This window comes from Coregonus lavaretus, assembly GCF_964263955.1.
Source record: "Coregonus lavaretus genome assembly, chromosome: 28".
Lineage (NCBI taxonomy): Eukaryota > Metazoa > Chordata > Actinopteri > Salmoniformes > Salmonidae > Coregonus > Coregonus lavaretus.
The window spans coordinates 12,753,520-12,779,641 of record NC_140015.1 but is presented as its reverse complement, the minus strand read 5'-3'; the positions used below and the strand labels follow the sequence as shown (position 1 = coordinate 12,779,641).

General features: G+C 42.9%; 1 protein-coding gene across 1 annotated transcript; it reads left to right on the top strand.

Annotated features, from left to right (window-relative positions):
• The first annotated feature begins 436 nt into the window (after positions 1 to 436).
• LOC311104128 (ras-related protein Rab-5C-like) lies at positions 437 to 25,474 on the top strand. The gene is made up of 6 exons (XM_084145802.1): positions 437 to 634; positions 16,068 to 16,434; positions 17,920 to 18,071; positions 22,511 to 22,633; positions 22,857 to 22,950; positions 24,126 to 25,474. Exons 2-6 carry the CDS (start codon positions 16,269 to 16,271, stop codon positions 24,251 to 24,253), a joined length of 663 nt encoding a protein of 220 aa, XP_084001928.1. The 5' UTR covers positions 437 to 634; positions 16,068 to 16,268; the 3' UTR covers positions 24,254 to 25,474.
• Positions 25,475 to 26,122: the final 648 nt, after the last annotated feature.

Here is a 26,122-nt window from a genome sequence, read left to right as displayed (position 1 = left end):
AAAAGATCTGATGTGATTGGTCAAAATACTAATTAGTGGAAAAATATCAGAACTGGCCTGCCTGTGTAAACGCTAGTTGGTTGTTATTATCTCCCCAGCGCAAGATAAAAAACCGCATCCGAGATTTAAATATATATATATAAGGAGTAGTCTCCTTAGACAGACTTGTTGCCTCCCACAATGTATTAATGCTACTGATTTTGCTATATATTTAAATCTCGGATGCGGTTTTAATCTTGCACTGGGGAGTAAGTGGCAACTGCCACTGCTTGCCACTTCTAAATTATTCTCGTAAACCCGATCCTAGGCAAAACCAGTAGCATTAATACATTGTAGGAGGCAACAAGTCTGTCTAAGGAGACTACTCCTAAATAATCAGCCCTGACCAAGTGTGTTCATTAATTTAGTAAACTACAGTTCCCAGGTTACCAACGATAGATAATCAGAGGGAAGCCACACCTTCAGGAAGTGGGAGGATACCGGAAAAAAATGCACTAAGCAGAAGTGAAGGCCGGGGCCTATGTGTTGAGCAGTCGATGTGAGCTGTGATAGTGAGAAAAGTCGTCAGTCAAAATTGTGTAAAGTGAGAGTATACGAAGAAAAGGGAAAGCATATTTGACCTTTGCCTTTAACGGTAAGCTGTAAACTATATTATTTTGGTTCAGATTTCCACTGTCAAATTTTGCTCAATCAACCAGACAGTAAACTAACGTTAGCTAGCTACCTATATAGCCAGATAGACGCTAACTAGCGACTGTCAGATTGATATGTTAAATGGGACTGATTACTTGTCCAGATAACTAATGAGGTAACTAGTTAGCAAACAATAAAATGTTTTGTTCATCATTTGACCAAATAGTTATTTCTCTTTAGATGTTTGATTTACCCCGTCTTTTCTGTGCGATGTCATCATAAACTTAGCCAAGTTAGCCAGTATTAGGGAGCTAGCTAGCTATCGTCACTGTCGTCCTGTTTTGTTTTTACTGGCAGTAACGTTAATTTACAGTGAACATATTTTTGTCGTTGTCTACTCGGCTAACTAGCTACTCAACTTCAGCTTTTAGTGGCATTATATAACAGTTTAAAAATGGTCTGGCTTTAAAAAGCTAACTAGTTACTGTGACTTGGTGGGCTAACTAGCTAAATTACAGTAATGTCATGTGTTAGATTTGTTATTGTATTTCATAGCTAGTTAGCCTTTAACTGACAGCTAACTAACTATATAGCGAGTAGATTTTCCTTTTGGTCCAATCAATTTGATAAACATTTCATATGTTGATTTCTATCTTTCAACCGAGTATTTTAGCTCATTGCCATTTGGCGTCAGCAGGCTCTTGGTATCTGTGATGATGACCAATAGTATGAGGAAGTTTGAAACCCACTAACTTAATAGCTATTTATGGTTCCTGCCTGGTAATGATCACATAACATTCCATCTTGCAGTAACCCACATGTCACCTGGTCTATTACGTTAATTGTTATCTTGCCACTGATTCTAATTGTTTACTTAGTTAGGTCTCAAAACATAGTAATTTCTTCCTTTTGCGTAATTGGAGTTCAAAGTTCATGGCTGTGTCTAATTAGGTTCATCATTTTGAATGTCATCATTGCTGAGTTACAGTTTGGGTCTGTACTTGGTGTGTCAATGGTGGTACAGGTAGGTCAGTTGTCTGATGTAACCCTCATCGTGTGAGTCTGTGTCATGTTACTTTTGTGTGAATGCATGCCACCTCTTCTCTGGTCTATGGTGGTATGTGGTGTCCCTCATAACTTACTGTCTCATCAGTCCTGTACCCTTGTTCACTGCTTCACCTTTACTGCAGGTCATCTATGGTAGTTGTTCCCAAACTGTGGGGTCGGCAGGGGGGGGGGGCGCGGGGCGCGGGAGTCCCCCGGAACTCTGTTCGGCTTTCAACTTACTCTTGAAAGTTGTAATAGTAGAATGCACAAGGTGCAGTTATGAAATTGGGTAGCGCATCATCCGTTTCCCTCTTGTCATGTCAGTCATTGCATACCTTACAGCAGAGTTTCCCAACCCTCCGGGTGCATGTTTTTGCCCTAGCTCTATACAGCTGTTTCAAATAACCAACTCTTCATCAAGCTTTAATTATTGGAATCAGCTGTGTAGTGCTAGGGCAAAACAAAACTTGCTTGAGGAGCAATTCCCACGGGGGGCCAGTATGATTTATTTTTTTATCTATACAAAAATAATGTATGCACTCACTAACTGTAAGTCGCTCTGGATAAGAGCGTCTGCTAAATTACTGAAATGTTAAATGTAAAACGTAGAGAACCAAAGAGGAAGACCCCCCCCCCCCCCCCCCCCCCCCCCCCCTCCCTCTTGTTCTATGTCATGACTTACCTGGACCTCCTACTGAGATATACCTTTTGTTATGTAAATCAATTGTTAAATGGGGTGAAAAGGAGACTGGAGTGCCAGCTCTTGCAAGCTGAAAAGTGGCCTAGGCTTGAGTATTTTCGGTAAAACACCAGGGTAAATCATCATTGGAAACTTGTTGATGTGTTATGGCTCAATAACAGGACTAGAGTTGGACCTTTTTGAAATGGAGCGGAGAAGGGTTTTTTAATAACTAGCCTAAGCTGCTGCCATGTTATGGTGTGGACCTTGTCCTTATAGAGAGTGGTGACACATTTTGACACACAGGCAAACATTATATAAAAGGCAATATTACTAGGTGGTATAAAATGTTTGTTTGATTTGGTGTTGTAAGCCTAGTTAAGAAAGTTTCAATGATATTTTAAAATATTCCTGACAGAATGGCTAGTAAAATAACATCCATCATTTACATTTTCGTCATTTAGCAGACGCTCTTATCCAGAGCGACTTACAGTTAGTGAATGCATACATGTTTTTTTCATACTGGCCCCTCGTGGGAAACGAACCCACATCCCTGCCGGCTAAACCCTCCCCTACCTTGGACGACGCTGGACCAATTGTGCGACAGAGCCTGGACTCGAACCAAGATCTCTAGTGGCACAGCTAGCACTGCAATGCAGTGACTTAGACCACTGCGCCACTCGGGAGATTTTCAATGTTCAATCCGAAGTAGGCCTAGCCTAATTGGTATGCGTTAGTGTGTTCAGAAAGGTTGTAATAAATGGAGTCGATGGAGGAATGAATGAATCGAGTGTGTAGGAGGAGAAGCATGCCCATTCACAACAGGTCATTCTGATGACTTCGCAAAAGTGAAGATATCCTGTAGGTGTGCGCATTTTTCTATTACCCAAGCTGGAGAGTTCTATGTGCAGTGGTTACTGGTCGGTGGTCAGTTTGCTACCAGGCCTGTTTGAGACTGACAAGATCAATGTATGCCTATTGCGTTTCCCCCCTATTGGTTAAACCACAACAATTTTAGGCCTAAACAAATGGGAAATTATTTCATTAAGTTTGAGTCATTAATAATTAAGTGTGTGTGCGTGTGCTTCCTCACCCACTAACCCCACCCTGACACTTTATCTCTGCAGCTGAGGAGCACAGTGTGAAAGGTCCTGTCTGGGGCTCTTATCTCTCACACTAGCACCATGCTCAAACTGAATGGGGGGTTGGGGTTTAGCCTAGTAGGCCTATGCAAAAGCAGATGCTTTTTTAAAATCTCACATAGGGTTGCAAAGCTACTGGTAATTTTCAATAGTTACCTGAATCTTTGGTAATTTATACTTTAATGTGGGAAACAAATATTAATATAGTATTCCTTTTTTTAAATATATATATATATATATCTCTGTGTCCGTATTGTCCATGAGTTTCTAGTAGATGGACCATATGGTTCAAGAGAAAATAGCCTAATTCATGAAAAAAGGATCTATGCTTAATGAAACTATTGTCTTTTTCCACAACTGCCACCAGTTTGGCCCCAAAACATTTACTACAAAGACATATTGACATAGGAAAATAAATACAAGTGTGTAAAAATATATATAATGGATATTTTATGCTGCCTGAAACCCTTGTATTTTACACCAATATGGTATTCACTAAGTTGGTTGATATTTAGTATGATGTTTTACAGCTTTGTCATTCTATTTTCTCCATTTTAAACCGATCTTATTTGGTTAAAAAAACACACATGTCTTGTTAACAAACTATAGTTTTGGCAAGTCGGTTAGGACATCTACTTTGTGCATGACCCAAGTAATTTTTCCAACAATTGTTTAGAGACAGATTATATCACTTATAATTCACTGTATCACAATTCCAGTGGGTCAGAAGTTTACATACACTAAATTGACTGTGCCTTTTAAACAGCATTTAGACAGGCAGCCCAATTCTGATAATTTTTTTCACTAATTGTCTTTTGACCAATCACATCAGGTCTTTTCACATCAGATCTTTTTTTAGAGCTGATCTGATTAGTGAAAAGACCAATGAGTGAAAAGAAAGATAAGAATTGGGCTGCCTGTCTAAACGCAGCCTTAGTCACCATTCCTCTCCCCTTTCAATTGACCCATCCCTTAGTCATCATACTATAGTTTATCATGCAGACATATTCAAATAGTCCACTGTAGTACTCCCTAAAAGGTTACCAACCAAACACATGTAAAGGTTTTAGCCAGTCCCAGAAGCCGGACCTTTATCATCAGAGGTGAACTAGGCTATTCTAAACTAACGGTTTCCCTGTATCAATGTTCAGAAAGGTTTCCTCTTCCCCTGTTTATAAAGGTTGTGGAATGTCTAGTTATGTCACACTCAGCTCAGGACCTTTTCAGGAAATATGCCCCCCACTGGCTTTTCAGTCTCTAAGCATCCAGGCCAGCAGCAACAGGGTTTATCAAAGATGGTGAATAAATGAAGATAGTTCACTCAGGGCGTTTACCATTGATTACTTTTTTTCAATTCTAGTTTACTTAACAGGGTCTGTCTCCAATAGACACCAGTGCAATAGCAGCTGGGTCTGATCTACTTAGTTCATTGACTTTCATTGAATCAGAAAAAAACAGCAGTTGGGTTGTCTCGCTTTCTCTTCCGTCTCTGGGTTTATCCTCCCTGACGGTTTCCCATCCAGGCCCAACCATTTTAAACTTCAAATGAAAGCTAACAGCGGGATGCAGGCCAGGCAGGGTGGCTGCTGCTAGCTCCTCCCTCCCTCCCCATTACATCTAATTCCTCTGGTCCCTCCACCCTTGGAGTTCAGAGAACCTGTTGTCATATCACCACTTATTCCTAGGTAACTGGTTAAATGTAGTCTGCCTTCCTGACAGCTTGTTGCACATCTAGTTCCATGACATTGATGATGAATGCACGTTGACACATCTGTAGATAATGGCTGTGCCAGGAAATGGGCTAGCTGATGTTTCAACAGGAGTACTGTAGGAGTGGGAGACTGTTTGTTTGAATTGTCCTTTGGGAACACAGCTCATAGGCCTATTGGGCTGTGTATTGTTAGCAGTGCTAGCCTAATCAGTTGTTTTAAAGGAATTCTGTGCATTCTCATAGTACAACTACCTTCTGTCCAGTCCAGTAACATCAGTTACTCTTTCTGATCAGTCCTGTTCCACCCTCTGCTGATTACCATGACCAGTACTGGCCTATGAGTTTTACCTAGCCTAATTCCAGATCTGTTTGTGCTTTTGCCTACTCCATTGTCATTGTCAAGCCTTTCAGCCGTGTTTGGCATGACAATTCTATAAGGAGTTGTCAAGAGAGCAGAAAAGGACTGGCACCCAGGCTAAGTTGTACCTGACAGCAGAGCAGAGTGGGAGAGGCTAGTTAGTATGTTCTCTGTGAGCTGTGACTGAAGCATACCTTTAGGCTAGTTGTGGTCAACAATGTGGTTGGCTGTGAGGGCTTTTTCCATGGCAAAAATTAAGACATGATGCAGACCTTACTCTTTGGTCCTTTAAAAACCTGCTGTATGTGCTATAGCTTGGAAAAAATATAAATGTTACTCTGGATGACAACATAATGATGTTTGTTTCCAACATTAGGGCTGTTTACCTAAAGTTAAATCCACTTAGTGTTTTGATTCCTTGCCACGATACTAACGAGTATCGTGATACTGGTATCGTCCCGGCCCTAGTTAAGAGTAGTGTGGGGTATAGCGGATGGGGTTCAAGGCTAAATATGGGAGTGGGTACTTCCAAAGTTAGCCAACTTAAGGCCAGGTGTGTGGACCAGTCATTTTGTGTGTGTGATGTTTGGGATGTCAAGTATAAGACGAAACCAACAAGGTGATGGTTACTGATTTCACTGGTCATGTTAAATAGAAACTAAACAGTTACTGAGAATTTCCCCTCCCCACACTCTTTTTCAGACTTACTAACATGCTGACAAAACTGACCGCATTGTGTGCCGGAGTGTTGCAAAATAAATGTACACATTCATTTTATTCAATAATTTCATCCAAACTGTAGAGAAGACAGTTTTGTATGACTCAAAAGGGGTCCAAATTCTACCAAGATCCAGCTAAAAAAGGACCATATGCATGTCAGGTAAAATAACAACCCAATGGTTATCTCCCAGGACCAATTATCTAGCAACAGCAAGCTAGCTAAATGTCGATGAATGTGTGTTTCGATCTGACCCCAAATTAATATAGGTGGTTCATAGTTGGTTTTGGTATTTTAACCTGCGTGTCATGAACGCGTCTGGTGGAGATAGACATCAACATGCACGCGCGGAGTCGGTTTGGTCATCATGTCCGTCATAAACGTAGCTTCTTCATTTGATAGATCTGTGCATGTATTGTCTTGTATAGTGTTAAAATCTACCCCATGCATGCGAGTGAAAAACTGCTGATTGGATCATGAGGGCAATGCATGCAATATCTGTATGTATGTAGTTAATTGTGTGTGGCTCTACTAGTTCTCAGTGGCTGTGTTTCACTAAGTGCTTGGATGTCAAGCTGGCAGCAAAGCCCACGGGAGGCTGTATGAATATTTCACTATCCCTCCCTTTCTCTCTCTCCATCCCCCTCGCCCACTCTCTCTTTGACCCATCTTTTCTTCCCTCCATCTCTCTGACCCACTTCAGTGTGGAGGTCTCCAGAGCCTATTAAAGATGCCAGCAAATGGCTGCTTAGATGCAGGATGCTGTTCTGTCTGGCTCTCAGAACAGGAGTGAGTGAGTGAGTGTTGGGCCAGCCACTGCAGCCCTCTAGCAATCAGTCAATCATATTACCTAGGAGAACAGGACAGCCTGTTCACTATACTGTTCAATAACCATGTCCTAAACTCACAGGCCTAAATCCACAGTTTTAGTTTATAATGGTGGATTGAACACAGGGCTTTTGATGTGCATCAGATTTGAGTTGTTATATTTGTCCTCTACGTGTGTTTATATTATATTGAGTGTTAACATCAGTGTTACTGACACTAATGTACAATATGGGCTCATATGACTAGCCTAGGTTAAATGTTCTCACTCTTTTACTGTTGTTTTGGTTTCTGTGAATCTCTCTCTCTCTCTCTCTCCCTCCCCTCCCTCCCTGTCCTTAGCTGTGGAGCCCTGTCCTGGGGCAGTGCGGCATGCTGACCTCTTCATTTCCATAGTGTGTGTGTAGTAGGCTATCAGGTTTGGAGAGCAGTCACACCTGTTGTTTTGCCTTAGAATGCCAAGAGGTAGACAGACAGGTAAGGGTAAACATGTTGTGTAAAAAGTGCCTCAAAACATTTGACAGAAGTGACCTGCTTAGGCTAGCTTAATTAGAAGAAATACCAGGATGTTTCTACATTCTTCTCAGAAACACAAAGACATTAGGCTTAGTTCCACTGCCTTGGTCTATGTTAGCTTTGTTACAACTTCCTCTCTTGTTTGAACCTCAGCTTCATCATATTTGACACGTAGGGGAATTACATGTTGAGCCAATGAACATGCTGCTATTTCTCCCCAGACTCTCACTGTGGTGCGTCTAGGAATCCCTCGGACGGTGTGTAATGTATATGTGGTGTGCTACCTTGCTGTACTGTCTGCTCTGTGCTGGGCTGACCCTCTCAGGCCAGTGTGGGGTACCAACACAGGGTGATCTTCTGTCACATGCAGAAGATTAGGCTCTTGCCTGGCCTGGGACAGACTGAGCGCCAACAGCAACCCCACTCTGGCTTGCCTACCTCTCTCTCCTTAACCAGGGCCCTATAAAATCCGTGCTGCAGACGGAATCACGGAATCCAGACAATAAAACAGAATTCAACAATATTCAAAAATGTATTGAATTTATTAGAAAAGTAATTAATTTGCCCAAGTTAATTCCCCCCCCAGACATTACTCTCCCCCCTCTAGTCAAGTGTGTTTTTTCCATCTTTGAATGCACTCACTGCTGAAAGAGGCCTATACACTGTAGAGTGTTGTGTAGACCTATTTTGTGATGTTTCACACTTATTATGGATTTTAGCTTTGTAGGCTAGCCTAGGCTAGTTGTCCTAACAGCAAATGGTTTAGTATAAAGGGCCAACAGTACAGCATGTATGTGCTACTCTGTCCTTCTGAAATGTTCACTTCCTGCTTTGATATTCATTCAGTTTCCTGTCCCTTTCACCAAGCAGAAGCTGACTGACCTCGTGTAAAGTAGCACTATGGAAGATTAGATTTTAACAGTTTATCTTACTGTAGTCATATTCCTCCACTTGGACTCTGTAATCTTATGGTTGGGCCAGTGTACTCAATCTGCACATCATCATGTAACTAACGTAGACCTATCTACTTTAAGATGGATGTGTACAGGCCCAGGTGGATTGTAACACAGAAACAGGAGTCATTGGGGCAGGCGACTCAGACTATCAGTTCCTGTTCTGTATTTTCACTGTGGTCCTCAGCTCTGTGGTCTCTGAGAACACACACACACATACACACACACTGACCACAACACACACAACACAAACGGGTTGCATTGGGTTGGATGTGTACACAGAGTTGAATTCGGCTTTCCGTTCATCTTTCCCTCGAAACAGAGGTGTGTGGGGGGGGGCTTATCTCCCCAAAAATGTGTCGTTCAAGCGTCATGATTGTGAATGCTCACGGTTAATTGTGGTCATACTCATCATGGCCTAGTCTGCATATCTAAATGTTGCTTTTGACCCCAAGATATTTCCTTCACTGCTGTATTTGACTGTTGAGTCTAAAGTAAATATAATTAAAAGATAAGAGGGCAAGGCTTATCTCCCTGTCCTGTCCTGGCTACATTGAAACACAGACGTCCAGACCACATAATGTAGGTTCAGTAGACCTATCAGAAAATAACCTTCATTTAAACCTTGACCTGTTTTCTTGTCAAACTATGGTGGTGTTTAGAAGCACTGAGATGTTCCCCGACAATAGTGTTTATCAGAACATTATTGATTTACAACACTGGTCAACTGGAGCAGAATAATTAGTCTGCTAGGCATTGATTTTAGGCATTTTGGGGTTTTAATGAGGAATTGATGCACATCAGGACCATTTTAAAGAAGAGGTTTGTTTGAACCTGAATAATAAGCCCAGTCAAAGGCTAAGATACAAAGAACGCACTACATTGGAACATGAAAGCAGATGAGTTTTTACCAGACACTTTTGGGAGTAGCCTGCTTGGTATGACATCATTGTCTCCTTGCCCTCAACACTTTGCTCACTGCTTAGGCAAGGCTATAAGAAATGATAATGGACATAATTACTCTTATATTCACCTCGATTGGCTCTAAATGGCGTGCATAGAAACTGTTATTGATTGTAAGCATATGTAATTTGGTGATGTTATTACTGGTGAGATGAAGACAGTGGAAGGTAGGCCCCTAAATGGCAGGTAATCCAGGAAAGAAAACGAGTAGGTGGCCAGTATGATGCAGGACAACTTGAGTAAACTATATACAGGTTATATTTACAAAGAATGCAGATCAGCCTATGATTTAGGTGGCAGGTAGCCTAGCGGTTAAGAGCATTGGGCCAGTAACCGAAAGGTCGCTGGTTCGAATCCCCAAGCTGACTAGGTGAAAAATCTGTCTGTGCCCTTGAGCAAGGCACTTAATCCTAATTGCTCCTGTAAGGGATGCACATTTTGGTCCATTTTGCAGCCGAATAACCGACCCTCATAACCAGCCAATAAAGGGTAAAAAAAAAAATCCAAACAGTCATGACATGACCAACAGAAAATACTATGCATGCATACAAGGAACAGATATTCTTTGTTAAGAGCTTAATGAAAACATGCAACAATATCAAGCCTGTCATCTTAGTCAAAAAGCTGAAGTCTATTATTGAACATGCAACAGCTGTAATGAAGCAGCAAATAAAACTTCATTTCTCAAAATTTGCCAAATGCAATTAGAGGGAAAACACTGTTCTAAAGAGCGCACCTAATGGCGAGCAGTTCCATATATGACAGAGAGGAACATCTCCTTTAGAAACTTAGAAAGAGGGGGAATCTAATAGCAACAACTTGGATGGGTTGCTAATATGACTATGATTGTGCCTTTGGCTGCTGGATATTGAAAGAAAGTTGATATGAAAACCAATAGAACAGGAGAGAAATGCTGGTTAATGGTATGAGGATGTCTTTATAAAATAATTACCTCCCCGTTTCTATGGTTGGATTTTGGCTAGGCTAATTTGAAGCACGCAAAGCATTCCTCATTATTTGAAGTAAAGTAAAGCGTTCAGGTTTCAAACAGTTATACTGCCTCAAGCTCACATTGCAAAGTGGTGGGTGCCGTGCTGATAGCCTGCCAACCGTTGACTATAGCCTGCCAACCGTTGACTATAGCCTGCCAACCGTTGACTATAGCCTGCCAACCGTTGACTATAGCCTATGCACGCGAATGAATGGGAGGTGCGCTTTAATTACGAGTTGAGACTGAGAAATAAAAATAGTACCTCTTTTTAATCGTGGCCATCAAAACCGGTTTTAACACGCGATTGCATTTAGAATTGTTATTTGTTGCGCAATGACTGGGCTTATAAAAGCACGTTTCATTCCAGTACCAGCTTTTTTAAGGGGCTGCTCTCACACTGTCTGACAGGTGATGGGCCATTACGCTCCTCAAACTACGCTCTGTATGCTGTTCGCGTGTGATAAGATACATGCCGACTAATGAAAATACATACACAACAATTTAATTCCACTAAATTATGCAAGTTAACCTATAGACTGATAAGCATGACCGGTCAAATGTATTTTCAGCAGCTAACCGATTTAACGGTTAAATGTTAACATCCCTAGGCCAAATACAGTGTACAAAACATTAGGAACACCCGCTCTTTCCATGACAATCCAGGTGAAAGCTATGATCCCTTATTGATGTTACCTGTTAAATCCACTTCAATCAGTGTAGATGAAGGGGAGGAGACGGGTTAAAGAAGGATTTTTAAGACTTGAGACATGGATTGTGTATGTGTGCCATTGAGGTTGAATGGGCAAGACAAAATATTTAAGTACCTTTTGAACAGGGTATGGTAATAGGTGCCAGATGCACAGGTTTGAGTGTGTCAAGAACTGCAATGCTGCTGGGTTTTTCATGCTCAACAGTTTCCCGTGTGTATCAAGAATGGTCTACCACCCAAAGGACATCCAGCCAATTTGACACAACTGTGGGAATCATTGTAGACAACATGGGCCAGCATCCCTGTGAAAGGCTTTCGACACCTTGTAGTCCATGCCCCGATGAAATGTGGCTGTTCTGAGGGCAAAATTAGGTGTTCCTATTGTTTCGTACACTCAGTTGGCATAACCAATTTTTATTTTTGTAAACTTATGTTTACAATTTTAATTTAGAAAATTAAAACAAACGGCATGGACAAAATTATTGCCAACCTGGAGCTAGTACTTGGTTGCACAGCCTTCGGCCAAGATAACTGCAGACAAACTCTTCTTGTAGCCATCAATGAGCTTGCTACGCCTTTCTACTGACAATTTTGCCCACTTTTCAGCAGCAAACTGCTCTGATTCTTCAATGTTTGAGGGGTATCCTCCACCAACTGCTGTTGCAGGTCATAGATGTGATTCAGATCTGGACTCGTCGCTGGTTAGTCCAGAATAGTGCAGCATTTCTTATTGAACCATTCCTGGGTGCTTTTTGATGTGTGTTTTGGGGTCGTTGTCCTGCTGGAAAACCCGCAACCTTCAATGGAGACCCAGTTTCTGGACATATTTGGCTGCAACTGTACTATAACCTGTATATAAAGTGCCTTCAGAAAGTATTCACACCCCTTGTTTTACAGCCTGAATTTAAAATGGATTATATTTAGATTTCTTTTGGACTGGCCTAGACACAATACCCCATAATGTCAGTGGAAATAGGTTTTTTGAAATATTACAAGTTGATTAAAAGCTGAAACGTCTTGAGTCAATAAGTACAGTGAGGGGAAAACAAGTATTTGATCCCTGAAAGAAATGATCAGTCTATAATTTTAATGGTAGGTTTATTTGAACAGTGAGAGACAGAATAACAACAAAAAAATCCAGAAAAACGCATGTCAAAAATGTTATAAATTATTTGCATTTTAATGAGGGAAATAAGTATTTGACCCCTCTGCAAAACATGACTTAGTACTTGGTGGCAAAACCCTTGTTGGCAATCACAGAGGTCAGACGTTTCTTGTAGTTGGCCACCAGGTTTGCACACATCTTAGGAGGGATTTTGTCCCACTCCTCTTTGCAGATCTTCTCCAAGTCATTAAGGTTTCGAGGCTGACGTTTGGCAACTCGAACCTTCAGCTCCCTCCACAGATTTTCTATGGGATTAAGGTCTGGAGAATGGCTAGGCCACTCCAGGACCTTAATGTGCTTCTTCTTGAGCCACTCCTTTGTTGCCTTGGCTGTGTGTTTTGGGTCATTGTCATGCTGGAATACCCATCCACGACCCATTTTCAATGCCCTGGCTGAGGGAAGGAGGTTCTCACCCAAGATTTGATGGTACATGGCCCCGTCCATCGTCCCTTTGATGCGGTGAAGTTGTCCTGTCCCCTTAGCAGAAAAACACCCCCAAAGCATAATGTTTCCACCTCCATGTTTGACGGTGGGGATGGTGTTCTTGGGGTCATAGGCAGCATTCCTCCTCCTCCAAACACGGCGAGTTGATGCCAAAGAGCTCCATTTTGGTCTCATCTGACCACAACACTTTCACCCAGTTCTCCTCTGAATCATTCAGATGTTCATTGGCAAACTTCAGACGGGCATGTATATGTGCTTTCTTGAGCAGGGGGACCTTGCGGGCGCTGCAGGATTTCAGTCCTTCACAGCGTAGTGTGTTACCAATACCAATTGTTTTCTTGGTGACTATGGTCCCAGCTGCCTTGAGATCATTGACAAGATCCTCCCGTGTAGTTCTGGGCTGATTACTCACCGTTCTCATGATCATTGCAACTCCACGAGGTGAGATCTTGCATGGAGCCCCAGGCCGAGGGAGATTGACAGTTATTTTGTGTTTCTTCCATTTACGAATAATCGCACCAGCTGTTGTCACCTTCTCACCAATCTGCTTGGCGATGGTCTTGTAGTCCATTCCAGCCTTGTGTAGGTCTACAATCTTGTCCCTGACATCCTTGGAGAGCTCTATGGTCTTGGCCATGGTGGAGAGTTTGGAATCTGATTGATTGATTGCTTCTGTGGACAGGTGTCTTTTATACAGGTAACAAACTGAGATTAGGAGCACTCCCTTTAAGAGTGTGCTCCTAATCTCAGCTCGTTACCTGTATAAAAGACACCTGGGAGCCAGAAATCTTTCTGATTGAGAGGGGGTCAAATACTTATTTCCCTCATTAAAATGCAAATCAATTTGTAACATTTTTGACATGCGTTTTTCTGGATTTTTTTGTTGTTATTCTGTCTCTCACTGTTCAAATAAACCTACCATTAAAATTATAGACTGATAATTTATTTATCTGTGGGCAAACGTACAAAATCAGCAGGGGATCAAATACTTTTTTCCCTCACTGTATATAAACTTCCGACTTCAACTGTACACAAGCAGCCAACTCTGCTGCCCCATGTACATAGAGACATTAAACACTGGACACTTCCCGTTTCTTTTATACTGTTTTTCACACTGTGTATTCATATACTGTATTATTCACATAGCTCATTCTAATATTTCTACTACTGTACATTGCATTTTTGTTATAGCGCTTATACACACACACTTATCTCAGCTCGTTACCTGTATAAAAGACACCTGGGAGCCAGAAATCTTTCTGATTGAGAGGGGGTCAAATACTTATTTCCCTCATTAAAATGTGTTTTTCTTGATTTTTTCGTTGTTATTCTGTCTCTCACTGTTCAAATAAACCTACCATTAAAATTATAGACTGATAATTTCTTTATCTGTGGGCAAATGTACAAAATCAGCAGGGGATCAAATACTTTTTTCCCTCACTGTATATAAACTTCCGACTTCAACTGTACACAAGCAGCCAACTCTGCTACCCCATGTACATAGAGACATTAAACACTGGACACTTCCCGTTTCTTTTATACTGTTTTTCACACTGTGTATTCATATACTGTATTATTCACATAGCTCATTCTAATATTTCTACTACTGTACATTGCATTTTTGTTATAGCGCTTATACACACACTTATCTCAGCTCGTTACCTGTATAAAAGACACCTGGGAGCCAGAAATCTTTCTGATTGAGAGGGGGTCAAATACTTATTTCCCTCATTAAAATGCGTTTTTCTTGATTTTTTCGTTGTTATTCTGTCTCTCACTGTTCAAATAAACCTACCATTAAAATATAGACTGATCATGTCTTTGTCAGTGGGCAAACATACAAAATCAGCAGGGGATCAAATACTCCCCCCCCCCCCCCCCCTTTTGTTATGGCAAACCTAAATAAGTTCAGAAGTAAACATTTGTTTAACAAGTCACATAATAAGTTGTATGGACTCACTCTGTGTGCAATAATAGTGTTTAACCTGATTTTTGAATGACTACCTAATCTCTGAACCCCACACATACAATTATCTGTAAGGTCCCTTTCCAATGCCTCGCACAGAAGGGAACCTGTTGGTAGACATTGAATAACCCATTGAGCATGGTGAAGTTATTAATTACACTTTGGATGGTGTATCAATACACCCAGCCACTACAAAGATACAGGCAACCTTCCTAACTCAGTTGCCGGAGAGGAAGGATACCGCTTAGGGATTTCACCATGAGGCCAATGGTGACTTTAAAACAGAGTTTAATGGCGGAGACAACTGAGGATGGATCAACAACATTGTAGTTACTCCACAATACTAACGTAACTGACAGAGTGAATAGAAGGAAGCCTGGACAGAATACAAATATTCCAAAATGTGCATCCTGTTTGCAACAAGACACTAAAGTAATACTGCAAAAAATGTGGCAAAGCATTTAACTTTTTATCCTGAATACAAAGTGTTATGTCTGGGGCAAATCCAATACAAGACATTACTGAGTACCACTCTCCATATTTTTAAGCTACATCATGTTATGGGTATGCTTGTAATCGTTAAGGACTGGAGAGTTTTTCAGGATAAAAAAATTAACAAAATGGAGCTAAGCACAGGCAAAATCCTAGAGGAAAACCTGGTTGTCTGCTTTCCACCAGACACTGGGAGATGAATTTACCTTTCAGCAGGACAAGAACTTAAAACACAAGGCCAAATCTACACTGGAGTTGCTTACCAAGAAAACAGTGAATGTTCCTGCGTGGCCAAGTTAGTTTTGACTTAAATCTTCTTGAAAATGTATGGGAAGACTTGAATGGCTGTCTTGCAATGATCAACAACCAATTTGACAGAGCTTGAAGAATTTTGAAAAGAATAATGGGCAAATGTTGCACAATCCAGGTGTGGAAAGCTCTTCGAGACTTACCTAGAAAGACTCACAGTTGTAATCACTGCCAAAGGTGCTTCTACAAAGTATTGACTCAGGGTTGTAAATACATATGTAAATGAGATATTTATTTATTTATTTTCAATAAATGAGTAACATTTTCTAAACATGTTTTCACTTTGTCATTATGGGGTATTGTGTGTGTAGGTGGTTGAATAAAATGTGGAATAATTCAAGGGTTATGAATACTTTCTGAAGGCACTCTAGTTTACTAAAGTTTTCCTGTATCATACTGGCCGCCAACTTGTGATGTTATTAGTCACAGTCTGTTCTTTCTTCCAGCCCCCACAGGTGAAGTCCCCTCTTCCTCCAGCCCGCCTTGACTCTCCTGACCCAGCTTAGCCCACCCTCGCCTGGCCTGTCTCAGCTCCAGCACCTGCTCAGCTTCAGAGCCCCAGTCCTCCGCCCCAGACACACCCACCTAGAGCAGCCTCATCCTCCACCAAGAGCCTCTTACACTGGTGAAGCTCTCTGCTCAGCAGCATGGCAGGTCGAGGAGGACCAGCACGGACCAACGGCGCGGCGGCCAGCAACAAGATCTGCCAGTTCAAGCTGGTGCTGCTGGGAGAGTCAGCGGTGGGCAAGTCCAGCTTGGTGCTGCGCTTCGTCAAGGGCCAGTTCCACGAGTACCAGGAGAGCACCATCGGAGGTGAGTAGGGACGCTGTTTGCATTGGGATTGTTATTCTTCTGACTGTGTCTTAGTCATGCTTAGTGTTTGTGTTGATTTATTGCTGTCCTTGTGTTGAGTCAGTATCATGTTATAAATATCAAATAGAATGGAAGTGTGAATGTGTAGTAGACTGAAGGAAGACCATTTACAATGCCTTCTTAACTGGGGCTGTGTTCAAGGCCAGATCAGGAGCAGACCTGAGCTGCAGAACCAGTTATTTCTTGGCAGCTGATCACCTGACTCTCGCATGAGCAGCCAAACCTCTCAGACTGACACTTTAAATATGCCACAAGGAGTGGGATGTCCTGACTCTTGGCCACAGAAAGCCTTATAGAGAATGTTCAAACTGAAAACAGAAAATAGATATGTGCTAGAAAGAGGTACTTGTCATCTGTCTAATAACGTATGTATTGACTTAATGCTAGCCGGAGTGGAGCAGAGAGAAGGGGGTCTCTCTCTGTGGACTCTTTAAAACAGGAAGGAAGTCGGTCAACAATGGGATTTTGTCCTGGAACTTCTCTAATAGCATCTGGAAACCAATACTTGATGGCTAGATGGATACCTGTCCTCAAAGAGCGCTCACGTTTCTGTTATAACATTCAAAGAATTCCACTGCAAAAGTTGGGTAATGAGTAACTATGTCTTTTCAGCTTCACCTAGTGTTTTAAACCTACACACAGGTGTTGGGAACTTTCATTATGATTTACACCGAGTCACATCATGCAGCATGAGCCACAGGAGGGTGAGGCTGGAGAGACAGGATGCTCGGTGCTTACACTAGCCAAAGCCTTAGGACGAGTCAGCATTTTTTTTCTTTTTTTAAAACCTGTCGTCAGCTGTCTGGTCTAAGGTCACCAAGCTTTAGTATGGAGCGGGCTTCCTCTATGAGCGCTGCTGCACATTTCCCTCAGCCATGTGACACAATGGGCTGAATAAGCAGAATCCTTATGTTCCGTGTATTAGCCAATAGACAGCCACATGTTTTGTTCTCTCTTTCCATCACTCACTTTTGTTTAGTGTATTTTACTCTCACTACTTTTCTCGCAGTAACATTTTACCCAGTGCTTAGTGCTCTGCGACTCAATCTTGTTTACTTACATAATAATTGTCCCTTCCTCCTCTCTCTAACGTTGGAAGACTCCCAATTCTCCTCACAAGTTCTCATTAAGCCACTGATCATGTTTCCTCTTAACTGTCTCATGGCCTTGGCTGTTGGGGTTATGTTTGCCTTGTGCTAGTTTAACTCAGCCATGTCAAATCGGGACAACTATACCCCTACGACACTATCAAAGGAAGAAAACAGAATACCTGTCCTGTACAGATACTGAGCATTACTCCACTGTGAGGAAATGTACAGGCGAAGTAAAATGTACACCTCTTTTCTATGTGTAGAGCATTAGCAGACCTCAAAATAAAAATAGCGCCTGAAACTAAGTCTATGATATGTCTCTTCATTTCTTCAGCTGCCTTCCTCACACAGACTGTCTGCTTGGACGACACAACAGTTAAGTTTGAGATCTGGGACACTGCAGGGCAGGAACGGTATCACAGCCTGGCCCCTATGTACTACAGAGGAGCGCAGGCTGCCATCGTGGTCTATGACATCACCAACACAGTGAGTGACTGCTGCTGGTCACGTGTGGAACTAGCCCCTGAGTGTTGTCAGCACTCTGCATCTATATTTAGCTGAGGTTGATGATTATTCAAACCCTCAACAAGTATCCTTTGCTCTCGTAACTGACACTTCTGTAGATACAGTGGGGAAAAAAAGTATTTAGTCAGCCACCAATTGTGCAAGTTCTCCCACTTAAAAAGATGAGAGAGGCCTGTAATTTGCATCATAGGTACACGTCAACTATGACAGACAAATTGAGGAAAAAAAATCCAGAAAATCACATTGTAGAATTTTTAATGAATTTATTTGCAAATTATGGTGGAAAATAAGTATTTGGTCACCAACAAACAAGCAAGATTTCTGGCTCTCACAGACCTGTAACTTCTTCTTTAAGAGGCTCCTCTGTCTTCCACTCGTTACCTGTATTAATGGCACCTGTTTGAACTTGTTATCAATATAAAAGACACCTGTCCACAACCTCAAACAGTCACAATCCAAACTCCACTATGGCCAAGACCAAAGAGCTGTCAAAGGACACCAGAAACAAAATTGTAGACCTGCACCAGGCTGGGAAGACTGAATCTGCAATAGGTAAGCAGCTTGGTTTGAAGAAATCTACTGTTGGAGCAATTATTAGGAAATGGAAGACATACAAGACCACTGATAATCTCCCTCGATCTGGGGCTCCACGCAAGATCTCACCCCGTGGGGTCAAAATGATCACAAGAACGGTGAGCAAAAATCCCAGAACCACACGGGGGGACCTAGTGAATGACCTGCAGAGAGCTGGGACCAAAGTAACAAAGCCTACCATCAGTAACACACTACGCCGCCAGGGACTCAAATCCTGCAATGCCAGACGTGTCCCCCTGCTTAAGCCAGTACATGTCCAGGCCCGTCTGAAGTTTGCTAGAGTGCATTTGGATGATCCAGAAGAGGTTTGGGAGAATGTCTGATGAAACCAAAATATAACTTTTTGGTAAAAACTCAACTCGTCGTGTTTGGAGGACAAAGAATGCTGAGTTGCATCCAAAGAACACCATACCTACTGTGAAGCATGGGGGTAGAAACATCATGCTTTGGGGCTGTTTTTCTGCAAAGGGACCAGGACGACTGATCCGTGTAAAGGAAAGAATGAATGGGGCCATGTATCGTGAGATTTTGAGTGAAAACCTCCTTCCATCAGCAAGGGCATTGAAGATGAAACGTGGCTGGGTCTTTCAGCATGACAATGATCCCAAACACACCGCCCGGGCAACGAAGGAGTGGCTTCGTAAGAAGCATTTCAAGGTCCTGGAGTGGCCTAGCCAGTCTCCAGATCTCAACCCCATAGAAAATCTTTGGAGGGAGTTGAAAGTCCGTGTTGCCCAGCGACAGCCCTAAAACATCACTGCTCTAGAGGAGATCTGCATGGAGGAATGGGCCAAAATACCAGCAACAGTGTGTGAAAACCTTGTGAAGACTTACAGAACACGTTTGACCTGTGTCATTGCCAACAAAGGGTATATAACAAAGTATTGAGAAACTTTTGTTATTGACCAAATACTTATTTTCCACCATAATTTGCAAATAAATTCATAAAAAATCCTACAATGTGATTTTCTGGAAAAACAATTCTCATTTTGTCTGTCATAGTTGACGTGTACCTATGATGAAAATTACAGGCCTCTCTCATCTTTTTAAGTGGGAGAACTTGCACAATTGGTGGCTGACTAAATACTTTTTTTCCCCACTGTATATATAATAGAGCTCTTGTGTGAAAAACAAACATCCATTGTGAAATCTATCTTTGTCATGTACACTGCTCAAAAAAATAGGGAACACTTAAACAACACAATGTAACTCCAAGTCAATCACACTTCTGTGAAATCAAACTGTCCACTTAGGAAGCAACACTGATTGACAATAAATTTCACATGCTGTTGTGCAAATGGAATAGACAACAGGTGGAAATTATAGGCAATTAGCAAGACACCCCCAATAAACATTTACATTTACATTTTAGTCATTTAGCAGACGCTCTTAACCAGAGCGACTTACAGGAGCAATTAGGGTTAAGTGCCTTGCTCAAGGGCACATTAACGTCATTTAGCAGACGCTCTTAGCCAGAGCGACTCACAAATTGGTGCGTTCACCCTATAGCCAGTGGGATAACCACTTTACAATTTGGGGGGGGGGGGGGGGGGGGTTAGAAGGAATACTTTATCCTATCCCAGGTATTCCTTAAAGAGGTGGGGTTTCAAATGTCTCCGGAAGGTGGTGAGTGACTCCGCTGTCCTGGCGTCGTGAGGGAGCTTGTTCCACCATTGGGGTGCCAGAGCAGCGAACAGTTTTGACTGGGCTGAGCGGGAGCTGTGCTTCCGCAGAGGAAGGGGAGCCAGCAGGCCAGAGGTGGATGAACGCAATGTCCTCGTTTGGGTGTAGGGACTGATCAGAGCCTGAAGGTACAGAGGTGCCGTTCCCCTCACTGCTCCATAGGCAAGCACCATGGTCTTGTAGCGGATGCGAGCTTCAACTGGAAGCCAGTGGAGTGTGCGGAGGAGGGGGGTGACGTGAGAGAACTTGGGAAGGTTGAACACCAGACGGGCTGCGGCATTCTGGATGAGTTGTAGGGGTTTAATGGCACAGGCAGGGAGCCCAGCCAACAGCGAGTTGCAGTAGTCCAGACGGGAGATGACAAGTGCCTGGACCAGGACCTGCGCCGCTTCCTGTGTAAGGCAGGGTCGCACTCTCCGAATGTTGTAGAGCATGAACCTGCAGGAGCGGGTCACCGCCTTGATGTTGGCGGAGAACGACAGGGTGTTGTCCAGGGTCACGCCTAGGCTCTTCGCACTCTGGGAGGAGGACACAGCGGAGTTGTCAACCGTGATGGCGAGATCATGGAACGGGCAGTCCTTCCCCGGGAGGAAGAGCAGCTCCGTCTTGCCAGGGTTCAGCTTGAGGTGGTGATCCGTCATCCATACTGATATGTCTGCCAGACATGCAGAGATGCGATTCGCCACCTGGTTATCAGAAGGGGGAAAGGAGAAGATTAGTTGTGTATCGTCAGCGTAGCAATGATAGGAGAGACCATGTGAGGATATGACAGAGCCAAGTGACTTGGTGTATAGGGAGAAAAGGAGAGGGCCCAGAACCGATCCCTGGGGGACACCAGTGGTGAGAGCACGTGGTGCGGAGACAGCTTCCCGCCACGCCACTTGGTAGGAGCGACCGGTCAGGTAGGACGCAATCCAGGAGTGAGCCGCGCCGGAGATGCCCATCTCGGAGAGTAGTAGTGGTTCTGCAGGTGGTGACCACAGACCACTTCTCAGTTCCTATGCTTCCTGGCTGATGTTTTGGTCACTTTTGAATGCTGGCGGTGCTTTCACTCTAGTGGTAGCATGAGACTGAGTCTACAACCCACACAAGTGGCTCAGGTAGTGCAGCTCATCCAGGATGGCACATCAATGTGAGCTGTGTCTGTCAGCAAAGTGTCCAGAGCATGGAGGCGCTACCAGGAGACAGGCCAGTACATCAGGAGACGTGGAGGAGGCCGTAGGAGGGCAACAACCCAGCAGCAGGACCGCTACCTCCGCCTTTGTGCAAGGAGGAGCAGGAGGAGCACTGCCAGAGCCCTGCAAAATGACCTCCAGCAGGCCACAAATGTGCATGTGTCTGCTCAAACGGTCAGAAACAGACTCCATGAGGGTGGTATGAGGGCCCAGCGTCCACAGGTGGGGGTTGTGCTTACAGCCCAACACCGTGCAGGACGTTTGGCATTTGCCAGAGAACACCAAGATTGGCAAATTCGCCACTGGCGCCCTGTGTTCTTCACAGATGAAAGCAGGTTCACACTGAGCACATGTGACAGACGTGACAGAGTCTGGAGACGCCGTGGAGAACGTTCTGCTGCCTGCAACATCCTCCAGCATGACCGGTTTGGCGGTGGGTCAGTCATGGTGTGGGGTGGCATTTCTTTGGGGGGCCGCACAGCCCTCCATGTGCTCGCCAGAGGTAGCCTGACTGCCATTAGGTACCGAGATGAGATCCTCAGACCCCTTGTGAGACCATATGCTGGTGCGGTTGGCCCTGGGTTCCTCCTAATGCAAGACAATGATAGACCTCATGTGGCTGGAGTGTGTCAGCAGTTCCTGCAAGAGGAAGGCATTGATGCTATGGACTGGCCCGCCCGTTCCCCAGACCTGAATCCAACTGAGCACATCTGGGACATCATGTCTCGCTCCATCCACCAACGCCACGTTGCACCACAGACTGATACATTTGATTTCCATTGATAATTTTTGTGTGATTTTGTTGTCAGCACATTCAACTATGTAAAGAAAAAAGTATTTAATAAGATTATTTCATTCATTCAGATCTAGGATGTGTTATTTTAGTGTTCCCTTTATTTTTTTGAGCAGTGTATTTCATCAAATCACAAGTGTTTTTTTCCTGTGCAGGATACATTCACACGCGCAAAGAACTGGGTGAAGGAGCTCCAACGACAAGCCAGCCCCAACATCGTCATTGCACTGGCAGGGAACAAAGCTGACCTTTCCAACAAAAGAGCTGTGGACTTCCAGGTACTGAGGAACTCCTAACAGTTAGATGCTGCTCCCACTGGACTATTAGTGGGAAATGTTAAGGTTGTTTAAACAGTAGAATGTCTACAAATGACATTTTTATCATTTCTGTTGATATTCATGAATGCTCACAAACTCTCAAAGCTTTGGGTTATTACTGAGTGTATCTATATGTTTGTGATAGACCTCTAAAGATCTCTGTCCTTCCTTTGTTTTTTTGTAGGAAGCACAAGCGTACGCAGATGACAACAGTTTGCTCTTCATGGAGACTTCAGCCAAGACGGCCATGAACGTCAATGAGATCTTTATGGCCATAGGTACGTGTACCACATTATTATGTGTGCATGTATACACTGAGTATATCAAACATTAGAAACACCTTCCTAATATTGAGTTGCACCCCCGCTTTTGCCCTCGGAACAGCCTAAATTCTTTGGGGCATTGACTCTATAAGGTGTCAAGCGTTCCATAGGGATGCTGGCCCATGTTGACTCCAATGCTTTCGACAGTTATGTCAAGTAGGCTCGATGATCTTTGGGTGGTGGACCATTCTTGATATACACAGCAAACTGTTAAGCGTGAAAAACCCAGCACATACACAATCCAAACCCAGCACATACACAAATCAAATGTTATTTGTCACATGCGCCGAATACAACAGGTGTAGACCTTACAGTGAAATGTTTACTTACAAGCCCTTAACCAACAATGCAATTTTAAGAAAGAATACCAATGCAAATAGTCTGGGTAGCTATTTGATTAGATGTTCAGGAGTCTCATGACTTGGGGGTAGAAGCTGTTTAGAAGCCTCTTGGACCTAGACTTGGCGCTCCGGTACCGCTTGCCGTGCGGTAGCAGAGAGAACAGTCTATGACTAGGGTGGCTGTAGTCTTTGACAATTTTTAGTTGTAGTTGAACCTTTTTAGCAGTTGTAGAACCTGACTGATGCAACCAGTCAGGATGCTCTCGATGGTGCAGCTGTAGAACCTTTTGAGAATCTGAGGACCCATGCCAAATATTTTCAGTCTCCTTAGTGGGAATAGGTTTTGTCGTGCCCTCTTCACAACTGTCTTGGTGTGCTTGGACCATCTTAGTTTGTTGGTGATGTGGACACCAAGGAACTTAAAGCTTTCAACTTGCTCCACTACAGCCCCGTCGATGAGAATGGGGGTGTGCTCGGTCCTCTTCTTTTTCCTGTAGTCCACAATCATCTCCTTTGTCACACATACACAATCCATGTCTCAACTGTCTCGAGGCTTAAACATCTGTCTTTAACATGTCTCCTCTCCTTCATCTACGCTTGATTTTGAAGTGGATTTAACAATTGACATCAATAAGGGATCATAGCTTTCACCTGGTCAGTCTGTCATGGAAAGAGCAGGTGTTCATAATGTTTTGTATACTCGGTGTACATTTCTTCCCAGAACAAATTAAATGTGTAGAAACCATGAAGGCTTCCTACTCACTGTTTCTTTTTGTCCTTCTCCTGTAGCCAAGAAGCTTCCTAAGAACGAGCCAGCAGGTGGAGCCAGTGGCCGGGCCAGTGGCCGGGCAGGAGTGGACCTGCAGGAAGCCGCCCCACAGGCTGGTGGTAGCAAGTGCTGTGGAGGTGGGAACTAACCAACTGGACCGACACACCAACCAACCTGCAGTATCAACCAACTGACCAGACCAGCTGACAAACACATCCCACGGTCAAACCAACCGACGGTCTGACCAACCACCATGCACCAATACTGCACCGATCAACTGATAAGCAAACCAGCTCACAGGCCAATCAACTGTCAACACACAACTCCAAGGTTCCAATGATCCGACCAACAGACAAATGACACAATTATGACCAACATGATGACCTACAACTGTTTTAACTTACCCGAGGACATAACAACCCCATTATCTGCAACGAAACTATGGACATCTGACAACACCCAGGCAAAAAACAACAACCCCACTTAGGGAGGAAAAAAATATCAATCCTTACCAATCGCACTTAACAGAGCACTGTTCTTCTTTGTTTCACTGTATTTCTGTAAGAAAAAGAAAAAATCTAACGCAACTGGGAGGAATAATGAACAGGCTCTTTGGCCCTCTCCTTTCTGTCTCTCCCTCTCTCTTGTCATTTCTTTACCATAATACTACAGTATTTCAACGTATGTCTTCTGTCACTGTTCTAACCCTGTTTAGTTTGGTGGTGGGTGAATGTAGCAATTCTCATGATTTAATTTTGTCTTGTTCCCGATCGTCACCCTTGGGCAAAAGAAGGGAGAGTGTTCAACTCCTCAACCCCAAATAAGGAGTTAGGAGAACAGTTGTTTCCTTCCAGATATAGCAGTTGTGTAGATGAACTGAACTATTACATTGTTATTATTATTGTTATTACTTTCACTTATTTTTGGCACAAGTTAAACAGTATGATTTCAAAGACTAGACCACCTAAGGTTTTCCAATCATTAATCTATGATATCCAACCATATACATAGTGCATTAACATCATTGTCACCAATAAGTCATTTTTAGCATTAATATAATGTCTCTGAATCATTCATATACAATGACGAAAGTGGAATAAAACACAAAGCAAGATTTGTTTTCCTGACCAAAATCACAATTGTGTATTGAAAACATGTTGCTATTATTTGTATAATTATTTTCTTCAAATATGTAACCAGTCAGTAGTTACTGTCAATACAATACCTTCCCAATCTCAGCATGATACTTTGTCAACCTCAATTATTTTTGTCATGTAAAGATGTCTTTTTTATTTGTATACAATTATTTTGTTTCTGAAGATTCTCTGGTATGGGGTGCACTGGTTCTGTCATCTCTTGTGATTTCAGATTTTATCAGTTTCTTTTGCTTTTCTTTTTCTCTGTTCTTTTTTTACTTTTTCATATCGGGGAGGGATAGTCTGTTATGACATCAATGATTAGCACAACAGTACCTGCAGCTGTCACTGCTGTGAGATGGGGGACATGGGGAGGGCAGGGGTAAACAAAGCAAAACAACATTGTAATTTTACCAATAAATAAGGGGGAAGGTATCTCATTGTCTGCCTGTCTTCTCATTTGTTGTATGACAATGGGTATTCGAGTAGAAGATGTTTCACTTAGTTTTCACCTAACAGCTATGAGTATCTTTACCGACATGTTGGGCGTACCGTAGTTGTTTCCAGTCATACAGAAGCCTTTGTTCTCTAATTCTCGATCTTCTCTAATTCTCAATCTCATCAATAGATCCTCATCAGTCTAAGAAGCCAGCTGAGCTCAGTGAGATTCTTTCTGCTGAAAAATCTCACACTATGGTCTGACTGAATTCCTCACATTCCTGCTCCACAGTCGTGGTCGTCGTCGTCCCGCCAGTGGATTTAGTTGGCCAAAACTACTTTGCTCTCTCTCTGACATGACAGTAATGGCTGGGGCAGATTATACTTTACCAGACTAATTGGAAACAGCTGTTGCCCCAAAGCTGAAACCTTTCATTTCAAAC

Coding starts and splice junctions, on each gene's coding strand:
- LOC311104128 (XM_084145802.1), top strand. CDS start 16,269: ATGGCAGGTCGAGGAGGACCAGCACGGACCAACGGCGCGGCGGCCAGC. Junction 16,435..17,919: donor CCAGGAGAGCACCATCGGAG/GTGAGTAGGGAC, acceptor TCATTTCTTCAG/CTGCCTTCCTCACACAGACT. Junction 22,951..24,125: donor TGAGATCTTTATGGCCATAG/GTACGTGTACCA, acceptor CTTCTCCTGTAG/CCAAGAAGCTTCCTAAGAAC.